Source organism: Uloborus diversus, unplaced genomic scaffold (assembly GCF_026930045.1).
Source record: "Uloborus diversus isolate 005 unplaced genomic scaffold, Udiv.v.3.1 scaffold_11, whole genome shotgun sequence".
Taxonomy (NCBI): domain Eukaryota; kingdom Metazoa; phylum Arthropoda; class Arachnida; order Araneae; family Uloboridae; genus Uloborus; species Uloborus diversus.
This window is the reverse complement of record NW_026557765.1, coordinates 1,470,557-1,489,269: the sequence shown is the minus strand read 5'-3', so window position 1 is coordinate 1,489,269 and position 18,713 is coordinate 1,470,557. Positions and strand designations below refer to the sequence as shown.

Here is an 18,713-nt window from a genome sequence, read left to right as displayed (position 1 = left end):
CAAAGGGGGAAAAAATATTTTTTACATGTTTTATTACTTTAGAAAAAAGGTAATGGATGACATTCAAAACAAAAAGAATGACAGGCCCTTTGAAAAGCTTTTTAGTTCAACATTTGCCTTTGTTTAGTAAAACAGGCTCCTTTTCTTTAAAATGATAAATTCGTTAAATGTACTACAGAAAAACACCAGACTCGTCATTCGAATAAGTTATAAAAAAATAGCGGTCATAATGCCCCATAAAAACTTTAAAAATAAAGCCTTTTTATTGAGTGTAATGGCTCTTTAGCGCAAAATTTTTAGAAATAATATGGAGCATTTTGTAAAAGACTGTTGCTTCAATAACTTCAACTTCTTCTCGAAAGGTTGATGCTGATGATTATTTTCTCTGAAATCTGAAAAGTATCGCGGTTTTTTAGAGAATCTTAAAAATTAAGGAAACGGTAATTGCTTTTGAGAATATGTTATTTTTCAAGATATGCCTCAAGTTTTAGTGCTTTTGTCATTGTTGTAATAATTTGCACTTCAAATATTTCGTTGTCTTCCACGTAACCTTGTATGTCCCCTGTATTCCTCTATAGGTAGTAAAATATTTCAATTTACTAGTTTTTACTATAAAAAAAGAAGAAAAACCCTTTTTATTTTTATGCAAAGAATGCAACTTAGACTTTAAAAAAAAAAATGTAAAGCGCAGAAAATGTACTTCTCTAATGTAGCGCATAGTTGATGGCTACCTACCACTGTCTGCTAAATACTTTTTTTATTAGTTAATAAGTAAATATTTTTGCATTTATCATATCAGTTATTAAATTATTGATTCGTTTATTTTTTGTCTCATCACTTATCATTAATGGAGTTTGCATTTTGTGAGAAACAATGGTAGATGGTGAAAAAAAAAATCAGAAAGTTAGAAATTTGTCTTTTGGGGATATTTTATGATTCAAGAGTTTTTGTGGCTTGGATAACTTTGTTATGAGAAGCCCTGCTTCTCCAAAGCTATGCTTTGGGAGCCATATATGCAGGCCTTTCATTTCGAATCATTCCAGGGAGAGGGCAAACTGTATTATACTCAATGTAAGTTGAAGCAAAAACCAAGCTAAGGAAATTTAAACTTCAGTAACAAATTATACCAACAGCACTCAATTAAATACACATTGGGTCCGCTTGCGCCGCCTTCACAAAATTCTATATCATAAAAGTGGCCTCTTCTCAAAATTTCATGTATCTTTAAATTAAAATTTGTAGTTTCATTTGTAAAAACAGTTCTTTTATCGCTTTTAAGCTCATCATTTTGAGCATTTCCTGGGAGAGGGCAAACTGTTTGTACTTAATGTAAGTTGAAGCAAAAACCATGCTCACTTCTTGTAAATACATTTCCCAAAACGAGAAGAGGCAATCAACTCCCCACCCCTGAATAACGAGCGTGAGTATTTAGTGATTTGTTAAGGGAGGGGGAAAGGGGATTTTAGTTATCTGGAAATCAGCTAATCAAAAAAAAATTTTTGATTGATCACTGCCGAATCTTCTTTACATTATGAAGTTCCTCCTAACATAGTACTTTTTGCGTCATGTTTTTTTTTTTTTTTTTTAAATGTTTTTCTATGTTTGTTTTATCATAAATTTGTAGAAAAACTGGTCTGTAATCCTCATCACAATAATTGTCCCAAACAATGTTTCTTGTCACATAATCCACAGTGACATATGGCATGGTGATCAATACAACCAATGCATAATGAGTCAACTAAAAGTTGGAATCTGAAATTGGTTGTAATAACAATTATTAATACTGTGGTAACATATTTCTAGTGAATCACCATGCAAGCAGAAAGGAAGCACATGAAATACCCCTACACCTACAGTGCTAAGCTGGTGCAGTTTCCATACAAGTGGCATTGGGACAACTTTTGGCTACCAAGATTCGTTGCTTTAGGAATGGTTGTTTCTTTTCCATTTTTCCTTTTCATTCATAGAAAAGGTGAGATTTTTCATTGCTTACCTATTTTTGTATTGTGTTAATTAAAGGGTTAAAAAAAGCTTATTCCCAGTAAGCGGTGAGTTTCTTCGGTAGAATTACGGTAACCGGGTCGCAGGGATAAATATTTCATTCTGGCCACCAGGCACGTAGCTAGAACTTTGTTAAAGGGGGGGTCCAAGGTTGCACGAACTTCAAAAGAGGAGGCATACTAAAGCTTAGTAGCTCATATTTACGTTAAAAAATAAATCAAATTAAAACTAATTATGAGAATATGATAATTAACTAAAATTAATTAAATAATTGAAATTGATAGAGCAATTAGTTAGAATTAGTTAACAAAAATTTTATATTAAGTGGCAAAGAAATTATTGTCCAGTTCATAAAATTAACATTAACTCAAAATTATGCCATACTAAGTTTCCAAACATGGATAGAAAAATTCCATCACATAAGCTTCCTCTGTTCTGATGCTTTGAAAATGAGTGATATAATTCCTATTAATAAAAAGTTCACAATAAAAGAAAATCAGAAAATGAACACTGTTCTAGGGATTACTTGGAAAATGCAGGTGAAATTTAATAAAATATTAAAGCTTTGAAGTACACCGCCAGCTCAGTCATTTCCATCCGAGGACTGCAGTTTCGTGCTTTGTTTGATATTTTAACAAAATATGTACAGGTCATTTTATTTGAAAAAATAAAGAAATCTATATCTAATCGAGTCGAATGTATAACTGTATGAATCAGGGTTGGCAAAAACCCGGTTTTTTTTTAAAAAGCCCATGGACCCAGGGTTTTTTGGGTTTTTTTAGGGAAAATGTGGGGTACTTGTAGCATATTGTAGCATAAGTATATGGACAAAGTAAAAATTATCTTCGGGTAAAAAGCTGGAAAACTAGTTAAAATTCAGAGTTTTCTGAAGAAAAGTATAAAAGATGAAAAAACCCAAGAATGTTAAAGTTTCAGATTTTTTTAATTTTCATTATTATCAACAGTTAAGGCAAAGTTACTTCTCGAGTGATAAAATCTATTGTTCGTTTTTAATTAGTACTACATTTTTTTTTTTTCATTTTACTTTATAGTATTTCATTTTGTTATGCAAAACTACTGTAGAACCTCAAGTAGTTTAAATCCCTTTTTACTGAATTCCAGCTTAATCAAGACATTTCTTTGACTTTTATGTTGCTTGTTTTTCTATTTCTGTGTACAGGGTTAGAAATATTAAACTTTTTTGTAAAATAATGAAAATACTGTACCTGTTCTGTTTTTTGTAGACCGTTTGAAAAATCTGTTTATTTCTAAAAAAATTAGCTTGTGTTTATTCGAGATTTGTGACGTGTTGGTTAGCAGAAAATAATTTACATGAAAGCCTTTTAACTAGATTTGTTTCCTCTATACAATCTACAAATATTGAGAAAATCAGATGTGACAGGACTTGATCAAGATAATTTGAGTTATTTATTGACCAGTTAAAGAAAAAAGTTAAATACATTTATTTAAAATCTTTGAAGTATATTTTTAATGCCATTAAGAGTTAAGAAATATTATTAAAGCTCAAAATTCATTTTTTGTGTTCATTGTCTGTGGTGAAGAACAAATAAAAAAGAAGTTTAAATTGTAAAAGTATTTAAATTAATTAATTTTTTTTAAAAGTTCTCAAAATTTTAAAAAACCCAAAAGTGGGTTAAATAATGGGTTTTTTTAAATGGGTTTTTTCAAAAAAACTCATTGGGTCCAACCCAATTGGGTCCGATTCAGCCTACCCTGGTATGAATGCTATATAACGTAATTCCGCCACTCTGTTCGATTTGAACAAGATTTCTGGCAAAATTCAATCACCCTCTCGACGAAAATATTAGCAAGGTTTCATTTAAAAAACGGGAATTAGTTCTTTATTTATTTACGTTTATAACATTCTCTTGATAATACGAAATTGAATGAAATTTCTAATTTTATCCGTTTTCTTATTATTTCTAACCATCATTTAAAAGCTTGAACAAACTATTAACTCTTTGAGGGACGGAGACTTCCTTTGCTGCAATCATTTGAAGAAAAAAAAAAAGGCGTATTGATGTTTTTTTTTTTTCATTATTATTTTTTTTTTGCAACGAATTGGTAAAATAAGCTATCTTAGGATCCGTTATGGTACTTTTTTTTTCTTTCTAATGGGGCTTCGTTAGAGGCTTTAGCCTTTTCGGACATAGTGCCAGTGCGAATCACCAATATGGCATCTAGTCTTTCATATGCTGCCATTAAGGCGCGGATGTGACTGGCACAGGAAATTTTGACGCCGAGTTTCCACCAGATAGAGACACTTGAGCTCTTTGCGATGCGAAACTGCACTAGGGGTTTAATTTTGTCAAACCAAACAAATACCTGAGAGATCTTTTACCTGACGAGTAATGGAATGCATAATGAATGAAATTAAGCATCTATGTATTTTTATTTTAACAACATTTTGGAAAAAATGTAAATGATTGCTTTTTATAAATGTTTTTTTTATAAGGTCATGACTGATTTGTGTGTGTGTGTGTGTATTATTGGCAATTTTCGTCTGATGTTTTCATTTAATGCTTCATTTAAAAGATCAAGAGGAGGCATTGCACCCACCTATCTCACCACCAAACACGAGTTCTGTTTATTCTGCTGATACAAAACAACTTCTGTACAAATCAGTCTTTTTCAAATTAAAAAAATAATTGTAAACAACTACAGGGAAAATGGCAATATGCTCTGTTACGAATTATCGTGACACTATTTGATTATAACCTGGTTACTTTACTGTCTTTATTAGCAGTAAGCAAGTGTTAGACTCGAAAATTTCATAATTTGGAGTCAAACGTCAAATTTTGATCATTAAGGTAGTCTTCGTCCCATTTGCGATAATACAGCAGCATCAAATTAGATACATTTTCAACAATATGTATGCATAAAGCTAGCCAATTTTTGGAAACAAAACTTATAGGTTTCTCATAGCCTTAGTTTGCAAATTTTTTGCTCCTCAGTCATCTGATGTTCCAAAGTCTACAGACAATCTTTTGTAAAAACTCTTAGAATAATTGTGGTTAAAAATCCAGTAAGAATTTAAATCCATCTTCTAAAATTAATGTAACAATAATAACACTTCTGATTCTTTCATTTTCAAATTGGTATAACTTCCATTATAGGAGCAATTTTGTAATCATCCTGTATTCGCGAAAGCATATCATATTTGATGACGTAGGTGTTGACTTTTTTTTTCGTTCTTTTATATGATGTTAGTAAAATATATTCTAGTGCAAGAAATAGCAAGTAATTTTAACTTGAAAAAATTAAAAGTTAAAAAAAAAAAAAAATAATAATATAGAAGTGAAAAACACAATAAAATTTACCTCGCATTCACCTTTTCTTTAATTATTTGCTTGTAACGCAGTAAATAGCAGAGATTTTCACCTGATAATTTATAGTTAAATGCACATGTCCGTTTTTACGTTTAATGCTACCTTCGCAATTTACTAATGATGGATGCATAGATGCTTATTAAATAATTCCTTAGTACAAAGACGGTAAATAACAATCAGAAAAATTGTTCCTATGAAGCAAATATAAATATGCTTTACTTGAAAAACGGAACAACATCGAAGAAAGATTTTGTTCTTCAGTTAAAAGTAACTAACGGCTCTTTTCTTGGAACCATAGACTCACAATTCAGTAAGACTTAAAAGTACGAATTTCAAATAATTACTTTTAAATTACATGTGTTAATATGGCCGAACTTGCAATTTCATAAACTGATCAGAGTAAAATATTCGAGTAATTTTCAATTTCATTCTTCGCTTTATAAAATTTTGATACAGCGAAAAGTAATTTCGTTGCGACAACTTTAAATTTTATTTATTCACTTACTTTACCTTCAAACACAAATTCTTTTTGGGCATTTAATATGTTTCATGGTCATGTTTAAATATTAGGTGGAAAAACATCCGTAAAAAATCTAGTTTGTTTCTCAGAAAGGAGAGAAGTTTCTCAATGTTATCTTGAGCTAAAAATAAGACACAAATGTTCACAAAAAAAAAAAAAAAAAAAAAAAACTTTTTTTCAGGATTACAGTTTAAAAGTTGTAAGCTTCTGGGGACATAAGTAATCTATTATTGTTAAAAATAAACTAAAAGTTTAAATAAGATTATTAATCAAAATATAAAATGAATCTGAAATGAATCATCACAAAAATATAAACAGCAAAAATAAATTAATTAATAATTAATGTTCGTTTTTTCTCATCCTCAAACACACGAAATGTGCAGAATTTCTTTTCCGTATCAGTCTGAAATTAATTTTTAAATGGGAAAACACATTAGCACACAAAATTGCTCGTATTGTTAAGAAACCTTTAAAAGGGAACTACAACTTACCTAGTTTGTGTAAACTTAATTTTCTTCTTGATTACAAATTTGTTCTAGATATGTTTCCTATAAGTGTGTAGTAGAAAAATACTGTGTGTTAAAACAGAAAATAATAGGAATTTCAATTACTGATTCACAACAGATGCACCCCACTCTGGCTGTCCTTCGTGCAGCATGTGTCTAGGAAATCAAGTTCAAACAGGAAAAGAGTCAGTACAAAAAAGAAAGAAAGAAAGAAAATGACGCCAATGAGACTGGGGGTACGGCGAAAGTGACAATAAATGTTTGTTTTCAATTACTTTGCCGATGGCATTCTGGTGGATCAAGGGAAAGGGGCCGAATTTCAAGGTCACAACCCGGCTGAGTTGAAAGCAGAAGCGAAAATTCATCATTTTCGGAGGGAATACGCGACACAGCAGAAGAAAGGCGGCAAGAGGGAATTGCAGTTTCACGAGGTTCTCGTGTTCTGAATTGACTCGGATGCGGGAAAATTGCCGATTAATGGGAATATTTAAGGGGAAAATACCGGCTTTCGTCAAATTTTTCTCTTTTGAAAAGTTTTTGTTGACGTGAGGTGCAACAACTGACAAAAAGCAGACAGTGATCTTTCGGGAAGGAGGGGGTCCGGACCTCATGGACCCACCCCTTGGCTACGTCCTTGTGGCCACCCGCTACCTTACCTTGGCGATGGAGCAATGTTGGTAACCCTACACCAAAGCTTATTCGCTATTTGTTTGGCCAATCAACCATTTCAGGGTTCACTACACAAAATTGCAATGTATTTGTTTAATAAATCTTTTTTTTTTAATTCCATAGAATAAGATTTTTAATTTTCTCAAAGGTATTTTTCCAAAAAATGGCAACATATATTGTGTTTCTTCAATTTTTAGATCTTCAAAACATTTTACAAAATTTTACATCACGGAATGTTTGTCACTATTTTAAGTCATGGATTTAAAAATCAGTTATTCATATTTTTGGATACTTGTTTGGAATTTGTTCACAGTGAATAATTTCTTTTGTGTTTTACTGTTCCATCTTTAATTCATTACTTATTGCAATAACTTAGTCAGTAAGTTGGAATTAAAATGTTAGTTATGATAATGTTCTCTGAATGGATCTTTTGATGTGATTTAACTTATTTAGTAGATTGTTTTAAATTTTAATTGAACATTAAATTCACCTAAGGGCTTTTTCTATTTACTTAACAAACTATTACAGACTAATGTCGTTTTTTATCAAACTTTTAATGTTGTTAAATTTGCTAGAAATGTATGTTTCATGTTAATGTTTTTTAGGAAATCAAACATAAAAAGTGTAACATCATTTTCGTCATGAAACCATTTCGTTTTATGCACTTTATATTCCCACGCACATTATGGTAACATGTTGAAAAACGTTACATCTCACTTGTCTTTTCTACAAACTTAATTTTAAAATAAGGAAAGCAATAAAATTCTATAAAAAAAATTAGGCTTAATAATATTGTAATGGATCCGGTGCTACTTCCAACTTTCTTGAAAGGACGACACAGTTCTTGAGAAAAACACAGGAGCTTTATTTACACTATGTACAGGAGAGATCGTTAACAACTGCTAAATTAATCATCAGCAATTAAGCAAATATCACTCAACACCGTAAACTCAACGGTTACACACGTATTTACTTCCAATTACAAAAAACAACACAGCGAAATGCCTCGCAATAAACAGAGCTAATACACTCTCAGTACAAATTCTCAATCGAAACTGACTCATTCACAAAACGCCCGGCGCTTTATACCAAGAGAAGAAATCTCTAGAAAATCCTACTAAGTTCTACACATTTCTCATATCTTCTTTTCATTCACAAACCTTACAATGAAAAATAGGGGGACCGTATACTTCAGCCGAATGTACGGGGGCTGTATATTCATTACAAGAAACTATTTACAGGTTACGTTACTACAATAATTTTAGATGAAAGATAATTTAATGAATGCCAAATTTAGACAAATTATTCTCAAAAATAATTCCTATTTACAGAATTTGTAACAATATATTTCTGCATATTTTCATCAATTACAAAAGGAAAAGTTTTATTACCCTTTTTTTGCTTCCTTAGGGCTATGATCAAAGAAAGGAGAAAGTTAATAAACAGTTAGTTAGAAAGTTAATAAACAGTCAGGAGCCATCCAAAGCTCTACCCCCTTTCTTTAGATCTATTCCCATTGGATATTTTTCTTTGTTTACATTGAGTCTTAGGTGCCAAATTTGGCTGTTTTTGAAAAAATACGCGAATGCGACCCGGTTACAGTAATTCTACCGTTTCTTCTGAAAAAAACCTCTTTCGGGGCTGTACAAGAAAACTAAAAACACTTTAACAAACTGGAGGAAAGCAACAGAAAGTAAAAATGAAATAGCGACAGTCCACGGAAAACAGTAATTTGGTCCCATATGTGATGCTTCATACATTTCATTAAAAATAATAATTTAAAAGGGTAAGGAAGAAAATTTTGTTGCTTAAGATATCACAAATGTATGTGGCTTCTTAAGCAAAAAATTTTCTCATTACCTCTATAATTATTTCCTTTTTTTGAAATATAGAAGCAGTCGCGCACAGGACAAAATGACCGTTCTCAGTAGAATGACAATATGCATAATTTTTTTTCAACAATTTAGATTATTATTTCTCAACAAATGTGTTATGTTTCTTTTAGGTTGGAACCTTAGTTTTTAAAACCTGCAATTCATTTTGTTATTGCTATATTAATAGAACAAAAATATTAAGTAATGCATGCAGCAAACAACAAAAGGTTGACTTTGGATGTCTCACACATAAATTAATTAAATTTTAAGTAACGAAGTTATTCAATAAAAGTAATACTGTGTTTGGAGTATCTTAGTATATATTGTAAGGATTAAAAAATATGCTTTTTCCTGTTTAGTTAATATATTAAGATCTATAACAGAATGGTGGTGAAATTATAGAGTCGGATTGTCCCGTACGTGACAATAGAATGGCCCTATATATTATATTCATGAGCAGGTTAGGAGGTTTTCCACAAAAATTACTCAGTTCCTGTATCTCAACCTCTGTGGAAATTACATAAAGCTTGAACTAACTCAATGACTACAAATGCTAAACTTAAGAATTTTCATTTTAACCCCTGTTAATGGAATTAAAATCTTGGAATAAATTTGGTCAAATGTCATTTAAAATGTTATTTATTTTTAGAAGCTTATTTTTAATTATTAAACTTTTAATAGGTTTTACAAGTAATGAGAATTGAACAAATACCTTTCTGCTTGAAAAGTAAAAGAAAATTAAATAATATAAAATGACACAAACTTGCAGGATACTGCATACGTAGGCTTGCCAGATTTTTGAAAAATTTCAACCGGGACACTGGAATGACCCCTTCCCCTTGGGTTGCGTATATTCAAATGGGCCCCTGGCTTGTCTTTAGAGTGTTTTAAAGGGTAGTTAATTCTCGAAGCTTTGAGTAAATGGTTACTAATTATGAGTCTAAACCAAGTGTAATAATAAATAACACGAGCAAATAACTTTGAACATTTTATTTCTTTCATGTTAATAAAGTAAGTTACTTTAGTTCAAAAAATATTTTGGTTTTAATCTTGTAAAAATCCTCACAAGCTAATCCGATATTAATTTTACAAGTCAATGTTTCAAATGACAAAGTAATTTTCCTAAATAATCCTTCGCAGTTAATTATTTTTAGATGTTTTTGGGCACCTGTGTTTTATTGAGAAGTGAGGTGAAGTAAACCAGCCGGACCACGATATTCTTTTTTGAACTGTCTTGGTCAAACCGGGACTCCTTGCAAGCCTTTGCACAGGGGTCGGAGTAGTCCTATATATCCTATATTTTCAAGAAAAGCATCAAAATCGTCCTATATTTCCTATATTTTTGAAAAATGTCTTATATTTCTTATAGTCCCGTTTTTTGTTGTTGTTGAACCAGGAGGACATTAATTCTACAGATTTTGGTGCATGGTGCACTAAAGGAAAAGATGATTTTACCGCTTTTTGCCATTTTTGCAACGTCCTATATGCTCGTAAGCAATACTGGATTTTCGCAATTGAGGCAGCATGCTAAAACATTCAAGCATAAAGAAGACTCTGAAAAACGTCAAGAGGATCCTTCTCAAGCTCTGTTTGTTCTTAATACAATTGTTAAAGGGTTCAGTTTAGATTTAAAATCAAAGAACAGTGAAATTAGTACTTGGGTCATGAGTGAGGAAGAAAAAATAAAAATTTTCTTTTTTCAAATTTTGTTTAATTATTTCGTCTATAAAGTACAATTTTTTTTTTTTTTGTTTTTTTTTTTTTTTCAAATATTATTCTTTCAACTACAGGAAAGTCATTTTAGATGTAAGGAATAATTTTATTTGAGTTTTTTTTTTTTTTAAACAAAATCATTGATAGGAATAAATAAATAATATATGATATGTATTATTTCTTTTTTCATAGCAAAATTATTCATATAATGTATATTTGTCCTATATTTTTTGCGGAAAATGTCTTATATGTGACAAGTTGGTCACTTCTACCCCTGCTTTGCATACACATGTTTCAGGGTTACAAGGAATCCCATTTTCAATGCTAAAGAAATGAGCTTCTGGATAAAGACAGCTGACAAACGCTTTTGTTGGGTGTCTTTGGATGTTGCAACAAGTTATTGGATATTTAGTTTTGTTTAAGAGGTGCAACTTACAGCTTATTAATTTCATGTTTACCTTCATTTCATGCGATGGAGCTTCACCTTGTTTTTGGATGTTTTTCACTGATGTGCTAAATTTAAATTTAACTACCGGTAGGCAGGGTTTTGGACACTACGATAAAAACCACGGTAAAAACCCTGGTTTTTACCATCCTGTCCAAAACCCTTGTGTCCAAAACTGTCCGAAAGTGTCCAAAACTACATTTTTAGAGATATTATATTTTCTGAGAAAACATCAAAAACAGAATAAAGTGTATCAAAATAATGTTTTTTTTTTGAACATTTATTTAATGTGACCATTCAACTTATTTATGCAACTGATTTTAGTCTAGTTTCATAGAAATTGAATTCTTAATGTAAAATTTCAATTTGTGTGCACGAGTTCAATTTTATTTATTTTCTTTTTGATAATGGTAACCATATTTCCTTATGTTTATGCATGTGCCCAAATGAAAGCAGGGTTCGCAAGTTTTTCACCATCCTGTTCAAAACTCTTGTGTTCAAAACTGTCCGAAAGTGTCCCAAACTGTTATCTGAGAAACGATACTTTGTGAGAAAATATCGAAAAAAGAACAAAATATGTCAAAATTATTTTATTTATTTATTTATTTTTGACTATTTAATATATTTACTCAATGTGAACATTCAAGTGTACATATATAACTGATTTTAATCTAGTTATGTAGAAATTAAATTCTTCAATAAAAATTTCAATTTAAACCCATGAGTTAGTTCTTTTGTTTTCTTTACCATAAACCAAATTCTTAGACATTTATGCTTGTGTGCAAAAGAAAGTGCTAAAAATATTGACTTAAATGCAATAACTGACATTTTTTTTAGTTACAGAATGTATTATAGTAAAAATATGAACTAAGAAAAGAATAACACAAGTTTTAAAACATAAGTATTTAATCATCAGTTTTTTGTTCTTTAATCTATGATTTTAAAAATAATTTTCGTTAAAACATCATGTAAAACTTATTTGCACAAATCATTAAAAAAAAATTTTTTTTTTTTTTTGCACCTAAACATTGCACATTTGATAACATTCCTTTGAGTTATAAATGGAACTGAAATGAGTTGTCTTGGTAGTGCTGTGAACTTCCTTTTCATAACTCTACCAACTGTTACATAAGGAAGTTTTTATGTAATAGAGTTATTGGCAATTTTTTAAAAAATATTTTTTAAATGAACATTTTGTAGAAAAATATTATCAAATATTCATTAATTAAATCTCATTAATATCAGTATTTAAGCATCAAGAATATTTCTATAAATAGGAATTGATTCGATTACACCCCTTTAGCTTTAGCATAGTTTTGGACAGTTTAAGAAAGTTTCGGACACTTTTGGACAGTTTTAGACGGTAAAAACTACCTGTCCTGTCCTAAACCAGTTTTGGACAGTCCAAAACCCAATCCTGCCGGTAGTGCCGTTTCCATGGACACTTTCGACCCCGGAAAAACCTGCTTTTCACTGCATTCCGGTTATTTGCGGGATGTAAGTGGAATTTTTCCCCTCCTGCTTCCTTCTGAAGTCAAAGCTGAGTTTTTACCCAGAATGCATTACGCAAAACAAGTTCATCAACTTGCTGGGTATAGCCGCTAAGGATGCTGGATAAAAACCATTCTCTGGTACAATAATGGAAAACTTTTTTTTATATGTAAACTGGGAATTTTTCAATTGGTTTTTTGCGGAGCCGGAGCGGGGATTTACGGGGTAGAAAAGTGTTGTGAACGTGGCTAATGTGTCAGTAATCTCAGAGTTTAGGAAAGGTTTATTACCTCCAGCTCTGTTATGGCTTTTCCAGACTGATGATTGCCCAAATTAGGGTGAAACTAAAGTCTCTGGATGCATAATAAACTGTAAGGTATTTGTAGTAAGTTACCGCCCTAAGTCAGGGCTAAGGCAGAAATACTTAAAATACACCACCAGCTCAGTTATTCCATCCGAGGACTGCAGTTTCGTGCTTTTTAGCACTCATCAGCCCGGAATAGGAATCACAGAAGCTGGTGGCGAAAATCCTCTTAAGGGAGCCAAGAGAGCCAAACAATTATATTGTAAGGTATTATATTGTAAGGTTTTATATTGTAAGGTATTTGCTTACAGTTTTGCATAATCTCTGGTTAAGGAGCATAATTTGCAGCTTATCCTCATATATATATATATATATAATAGCTAGTGATTGAATAACGCTGCTGATGTTATTGACAATGAAACTCGCGCCACAGCATGATAATTTGATAATATGTTTATGTAATATTTAAAACTAGCTGCGTTGCCCGGCTTTGCCCGGTCTACCTTGAAAATAAAAATTGTGTCAAGTGACGTATATTCAACAATTAGGCGTAAAAAATAAATTTAAAAAAAACATCATGATTTCCCTTCCAAACAATGACGACAGATATTAAAATACTTTTAAGAAATTAAATCCAGAAAGATGGATTTAAAATGCGTAACCTTGGAAACACAAAATAAAATAAGTTTAATAAATTAAAATGCGTAAGAAAATGGTTCACAATTTGAATGGAATCGAGATTTCTTAAACTTGATTTAAAAGGCTTGTAACTTTTTTTCCTTTCGAGATGAAAGCTTATTTTTTCGACCATAGGTCGAGTTAGATCTGGAGTAAAAAAGGTCGCTTTTTCCAATGGCGTCAAAAAGAAAGCTGTGGGACAATTCCTTCACTTTTTATTGATTTATTTAATGAGGAAAGTAGTGCCTAAATTTCAGCTAAGACTAAAAAAATTCGAGCTAAAAATGCAAATAACTCCCGCCGTAATAAAGTTAGAGCATTAAAACAAATTGCGTAGAAAGCGGAAAATTCTACCCTTTCTAACGATATGTAATATTAATATATGCAAGTAATTTTTCATCCCCATATTTGAGAATTTACATGTAAGTTGGACATAAATGGGAATAAAAAAAAGAACGATTCATCGAATTTTATTCGAACTGGTTTGCAAACCTTTTCAGGACTTAAAGGAACAAACTGTGAAAATTTCAGCACAATCAGCCGGGTAGTTCTCGAGTTTTGCGAGTTCAAACGCACAGACGCTTTTTGGGGACTTCATTTTATACTATGTAGAGATGCAGAGAAAGGCTTTATTGTGACGAGGCTAAACTCGATCCGGTAACTTAACTGTTATACTGGTAAGACTGCCATTTCAGGGTAATGAAGAAACAAAAAAGTGCTCAACAATGAAAGCTATCTACTGGAGTTTGAGGTTAATCCACCGGAATTAGGGTTACAATTTCAACTATCAAAATATCACCAAACAGGCAATTGCTTCATTCAAATGTAGAAGCAATTTTCACCCCTTATATCTTGTCGGGCAATTTTCTACTTAGTCAATAAATAGCTTCAATCAAATCTAAGGTTTTGGGTAAAATACTGATGTAATTATTCATTTAGTATGTAACCGTTTATTAATCTAACTAAAGTTACATAATGTTAAATTTCAAAATGTATTTATTTTATCTTATATAATTGTAACTTATGTGATAAATTCCTAAGAAATAAGGTTTTTTCAATATTTTTTACTATTCAAAGAAACTTTCCATCTAGCCAGTTTTTTCCCACTTTGGAAAAAAAATTAGCAAACTAATATTGTATAGTAACTAATTAGTACCAATATTGTAGTATTTTCTTGTTACTCTTACGCTTAATTTAAACATTTATGCTGTAATAAATAGCTTTAGTTTATAAATGCTTTTTAAAAGGTTAATAAAACAAATAGCTTTAGTTTATAAATGCTTTTTAAAAGGTAATTTTCACTTTTTATAGCATATTTTTTAAAAATATTTTTAGGAGTTTTCTCTTTTTTCAACATTGTATTTTACAATATAAAGTTAATAAACATTATAGCTAGCTTCTTAGATCGTGAACAAATATTATTATGAAATAGTTTGTTTAACTGAATGGTTATTAATTTGTTGTTCTTCCTTTTCTAGTGAATTCTCCTGAAAATAAAGCAATCTGGGCTGAGAAGCACAAACAAGAGAGGCAATGTAAGTCTCTGCATTCAACTTCATTACGGTAGAATGGATACCTTTATAATGCCCACGTATAAAATGCAATTCTCTATTTTTAAAAATCCAAGTTTTATTGATAATTATGTTACTAAAAAACCAAGGAATGCCAAGTTTTCCATTTTTGTCATCAAAGTTTTAAATTTAAATGCTATAGATTTTTAATTATGCAGTAATTTTGTTTTAATCGTACGCAAACTCAATTTCTGTTTTTAAAATCAGAGTAAGTATGCTTAATTTACCTTGAACTAAAAAAAAAAAAAAAAAAAAAAACCTTTATGAAATTTTCATTTCATAGCACTTATAAAAGGGAAAAAATAACTTTTGTTTTTGAAACGGTAAAACAGTAATTCTATTGAAAAATGCTAAATGAACTAAGTAAATGTTGAAACAAATGTTAGATCTTAAAAATTATGTTTTGGTTTTCTTGTGTTTACTAGATGGTAGTCATGTTTCAAGATGCTCTATTGTGTGGTTGTGTATTTCTTGAGTTGGCAAATTTATAAAAACTGTTGGGAAAAAAGCAACTACATGTATACAAAACACAACTTAGATGTAGCTCTGAGGAGACCATTTAGGCAACTATTTTATACATTTCAGGCTACTAAAGCTATTTTCAAGCAAAACGTTGATGACAACCCTAAACCTATTTTTTCCTCCTCCCAATTTCTCAAGATATTTACTTTGGGAATTGGACAAAAGTGTAATTAATACCTTTGGATAAGGATCTATTATTTGGATGAATGCCACATTAGATATATTTTTTGCTGGAAATTGCAAGCTATGTTTTACGATTCAAAACTTTTGTATCCACATCCTTTAAATGTTTTAAATATTCTGAAAGTCTGTAGTTACTTAAACATGTGTTACATTAAATAGACCTATTTTGAAAAAGATATTTGATATTAAAGTATTGGTAGTTACTAATTTTTAAGTTAATACTAACTTTTAATTTTTTCATATTTTAACTTTATTTTGATATCTACTAAAGCTCATAAAGGAATAAATATCTGTAACAATGATACTAAGATATTTTCATGAGGTGCTGCCATCGCTGAGAACTTGTTTCAAAACTTTAAACCCGATTTCTGAAGAATCGCCTCTTTGTCATGTGTTGATTTTTCCCAAACATGATTATACAACAGAGAATTAATGTATATTAATTATTTTAATACCATTATGCAGTCTGTAACTCTGTACAGTTAAGTGGATGCTGTATGCCTAAATCAGAGGCATTAGTTCGAAAGTAAATTTAAAATGGATATTAAAACTGCAAAATTTTGGAGAATTTTTTTTCTTCCGTATTTGAAAAAATCTTTAAAAAAAAATAATAATAATAACTAAAAAAAACTTTTCTCTACGTCTTTATTGGGGTAGACAACATGAAAGATATAAAAGAGATGTTTTTGGACAAAAATTGTCTATAGTTACGGCAAACCTAACCTAGTAGCTTCGTAATGCTGCGATTGAGAGCTGCATAGCCTTCGCAATTCTGTTAGGTGTGCCTCAACTATAGACGAATTGGACTAAAGATATTGTGTTTCATGAAATGTGCTGGTTAGCTCATTACTAGTTTTTATGCTGCAAATGTATTAAACTTAACTCAGTGACCTACAGTTAAAAAACAAGATTTTTGAGTGGAAAAAAAATTATATCTTAGTGTGTAGGTGCACCTTAAAAAATTAGAATTGGTGTTGTATAAGTCGAGTTTACTGCCTTATTTATTTGAACATCAAATAAATTTACCAATGGTAATGAAACATGTTTTTGAAGATAATTCTTTATGTATCTACTACTAGTGTATTAGGATAGTATACATTTTGCTATGCTTTTATTAGCATGTAAGTTAATCAGTGGATTAATTTGGAAACCTTTAGCAATTTATTTTTGGGGGCACCTTAGAGACCACAGAATTATGAAAAATATTTTTCATGTGCCTTTCACAGAATTGCAAAAAATATTTTTCATGTTCCTTTTTGGATCCTCTTCGGAATCTCTTACTATTGCAATAAGGTAAACCTATTACAAAACTAGTAAATTATTTTATCCTGTCAACTTTTAAGAGGATTGACCAATTTTTTGATTGATATGTTTATATTTTAGAACAATGCTTGTGATTTTAGTTTTTGTTCACCTACTTGTACTATACTATGTAAATCTCGTTTCAGATCACTTTCACTAAGTTGGCTGGATGTTAATTGTTAGCAGTTAATAAAAGAAGAAAAATTGAAGTAGAAAAATCTTTATTGTAAATGTGATGTCTTTGGCTTATAAAATATAATTTACATGAATGGTATTTCTTTTTCTATTCAGTCTTGACAAAACTTTCACTAAGCTCCCACAGTTTTTTCGCCATTTCTGCATCTCTAGCTCTTCTGGATGGTGCCACTTTACTGCAGTTGCTGTAAGTTAAAAATAATAAAACAATAACTCTTTTTATAATATTGAATACCTAAATATTAAAAAAAAAATCCATCTTAGTTTTAAGAACTATGTATGCTAGACTAATTTACCTTTATATTTTCATGTTAGAAGCGAAATGTTATCAACTACCTTTTACCATGCAGTCTACAAATTCACAATCGTGGATCAATAAAAATCTGGTTTCGGAGCAAAATATCCAGACATGGACATCAGCTGAATTTTCATATTTTTCGTCGTATAGCAATTGTAGTAAAGAGAAACCAGGTGGTACAATATCAGGGGAGGCAACCCACTGAAATTCAGTCTTTTTTAGGGGGGGGAGGGGGTTTGAACAATGATCTCCCATTCTATATTGACCATCACCAGAATATTACTCACCCAACATTGCACCATCTGATTTCCTTTAGTTCCAATTAATGCAATAATTGCTGACAAAAATCTTAAAAATTTGTCTCATTTCTGAAACGCACCAAAATTTTTTATATATTTTGCACCAAAATCAGTCTTTTTTTATCCATCTACGATTAAACACTTGACGGCAAAAGGATATTGATAACGAGTTATTACAGCATTGATCAAAATTAAAGGTTTTTGTTTGTCAAAAATGTCATTACTTAAAATTAAGAATATATAGAGCCATTCCATTTCAGATCAGGCAGGGTCTGTCACATGACCATTACTGATTTTTTTGAAAAAATTACAGTAGTTACAACTAAGGGACATATGAAATATCCCAAAAGGATTTTGCAAGAAAAAAATTTTTTCTTCAGTTACAGCCTATTAAAATTCTGAACAAAATCTGCCATTTTGGAAAAAAAACGGCAAAACACTCCATTTGAAATGGACACTATTTCAAAAGTATTTAACCTACTTAAATTATTCTTTTTTCTAAAAATAAATAAGGACCCATATATCCTCTAACATCGTTTTTGAAAGTTTAGTTAGGTTTTTTGATAAAGAAAAAAATTCATTTTTGCGGCGAAAAAACTGCATTTTTACCGATTTTGATTTTTTTTCCTCCATGAAAAAAGTTTTTTTTACTAAACAGAGATGGCAGTCTAAAGCCCTTATATGATAGTTTCATAACATATTTTATTATAATCCTTGGATGCATACAGCCTCGGAAAAAAAATTTGAAATTTTGAAAATTTTCAAAAATTAGCGATTTTTAAAGTGATTTTA

At 30.6% G+C, this 18,713-nt stretch overlaps 2 protein-coding genes across 4 annotated transcripts in view; one reads left to right on the top strand and one right to left on the bottom strand.

The window, feature by feature from the left end:
- Positions 1 to 319: 319 nt before the first annotated feature.
- On the top strand, positions 320 to 17,400 carry LOC129232129 (uncharacterized). Its single transcript, XM_054866370.1, has 4 exons — positions 320 to 440; positions 1,804 to 1,972; positions 15,030 to 15,086; positions 17,276 to 17,400. Exons 2-4 carry the CDS (start codon positions 1,813 to 1,815, stop codon positions 17,287 to 17,289), a joined length of 231 nt encoding a protein of 76 aa, XP_054722345.1. The 5' UTR covers positions 320 to 440; positions 1,804 to 1,812; the 3' UTR covers positions 17,290 to 17,400.
- LOC129232128 (retinol dehydrogenase 13-like) overlaps positions 17,340 to 18,713 on the bottom strand; it is a 60,521-nt gene continuing 59,147 nt past the window's right edge. For all 3 annotated transcript variants that reach the window (XM_054866368.1, XM_054866366.1, XM_054866367.1), the window contains exon 7: positions 17,340 to 17,509. In XM_054866368.1, coding sequence (XP_054722343.1) covers positions 17,413 to 17,509 — 97 coding nt within the window. In that variant the 3' untranslated portion in view covers positions 17,340 to 17,412. The remainder of the gene's footprint in view (positions 17,510 to 18,713) is intronic.

Coding starts and splice junctions, on each gene's coding strand:
- LOC129232129 (XM_054866370.1), top strand. CDS start 1,813: ATGCAAGCAGAAAGGAAGCACATGAAATACCCCTACACCTACAGTGCT. Junction 1,973..15,029: donor CCTTTTCATTCATAGAAAAG/GTGAGATTTTTC, acceptor TTCCTTTTCTAG/TGAATTCTCCTGAAAATAAA.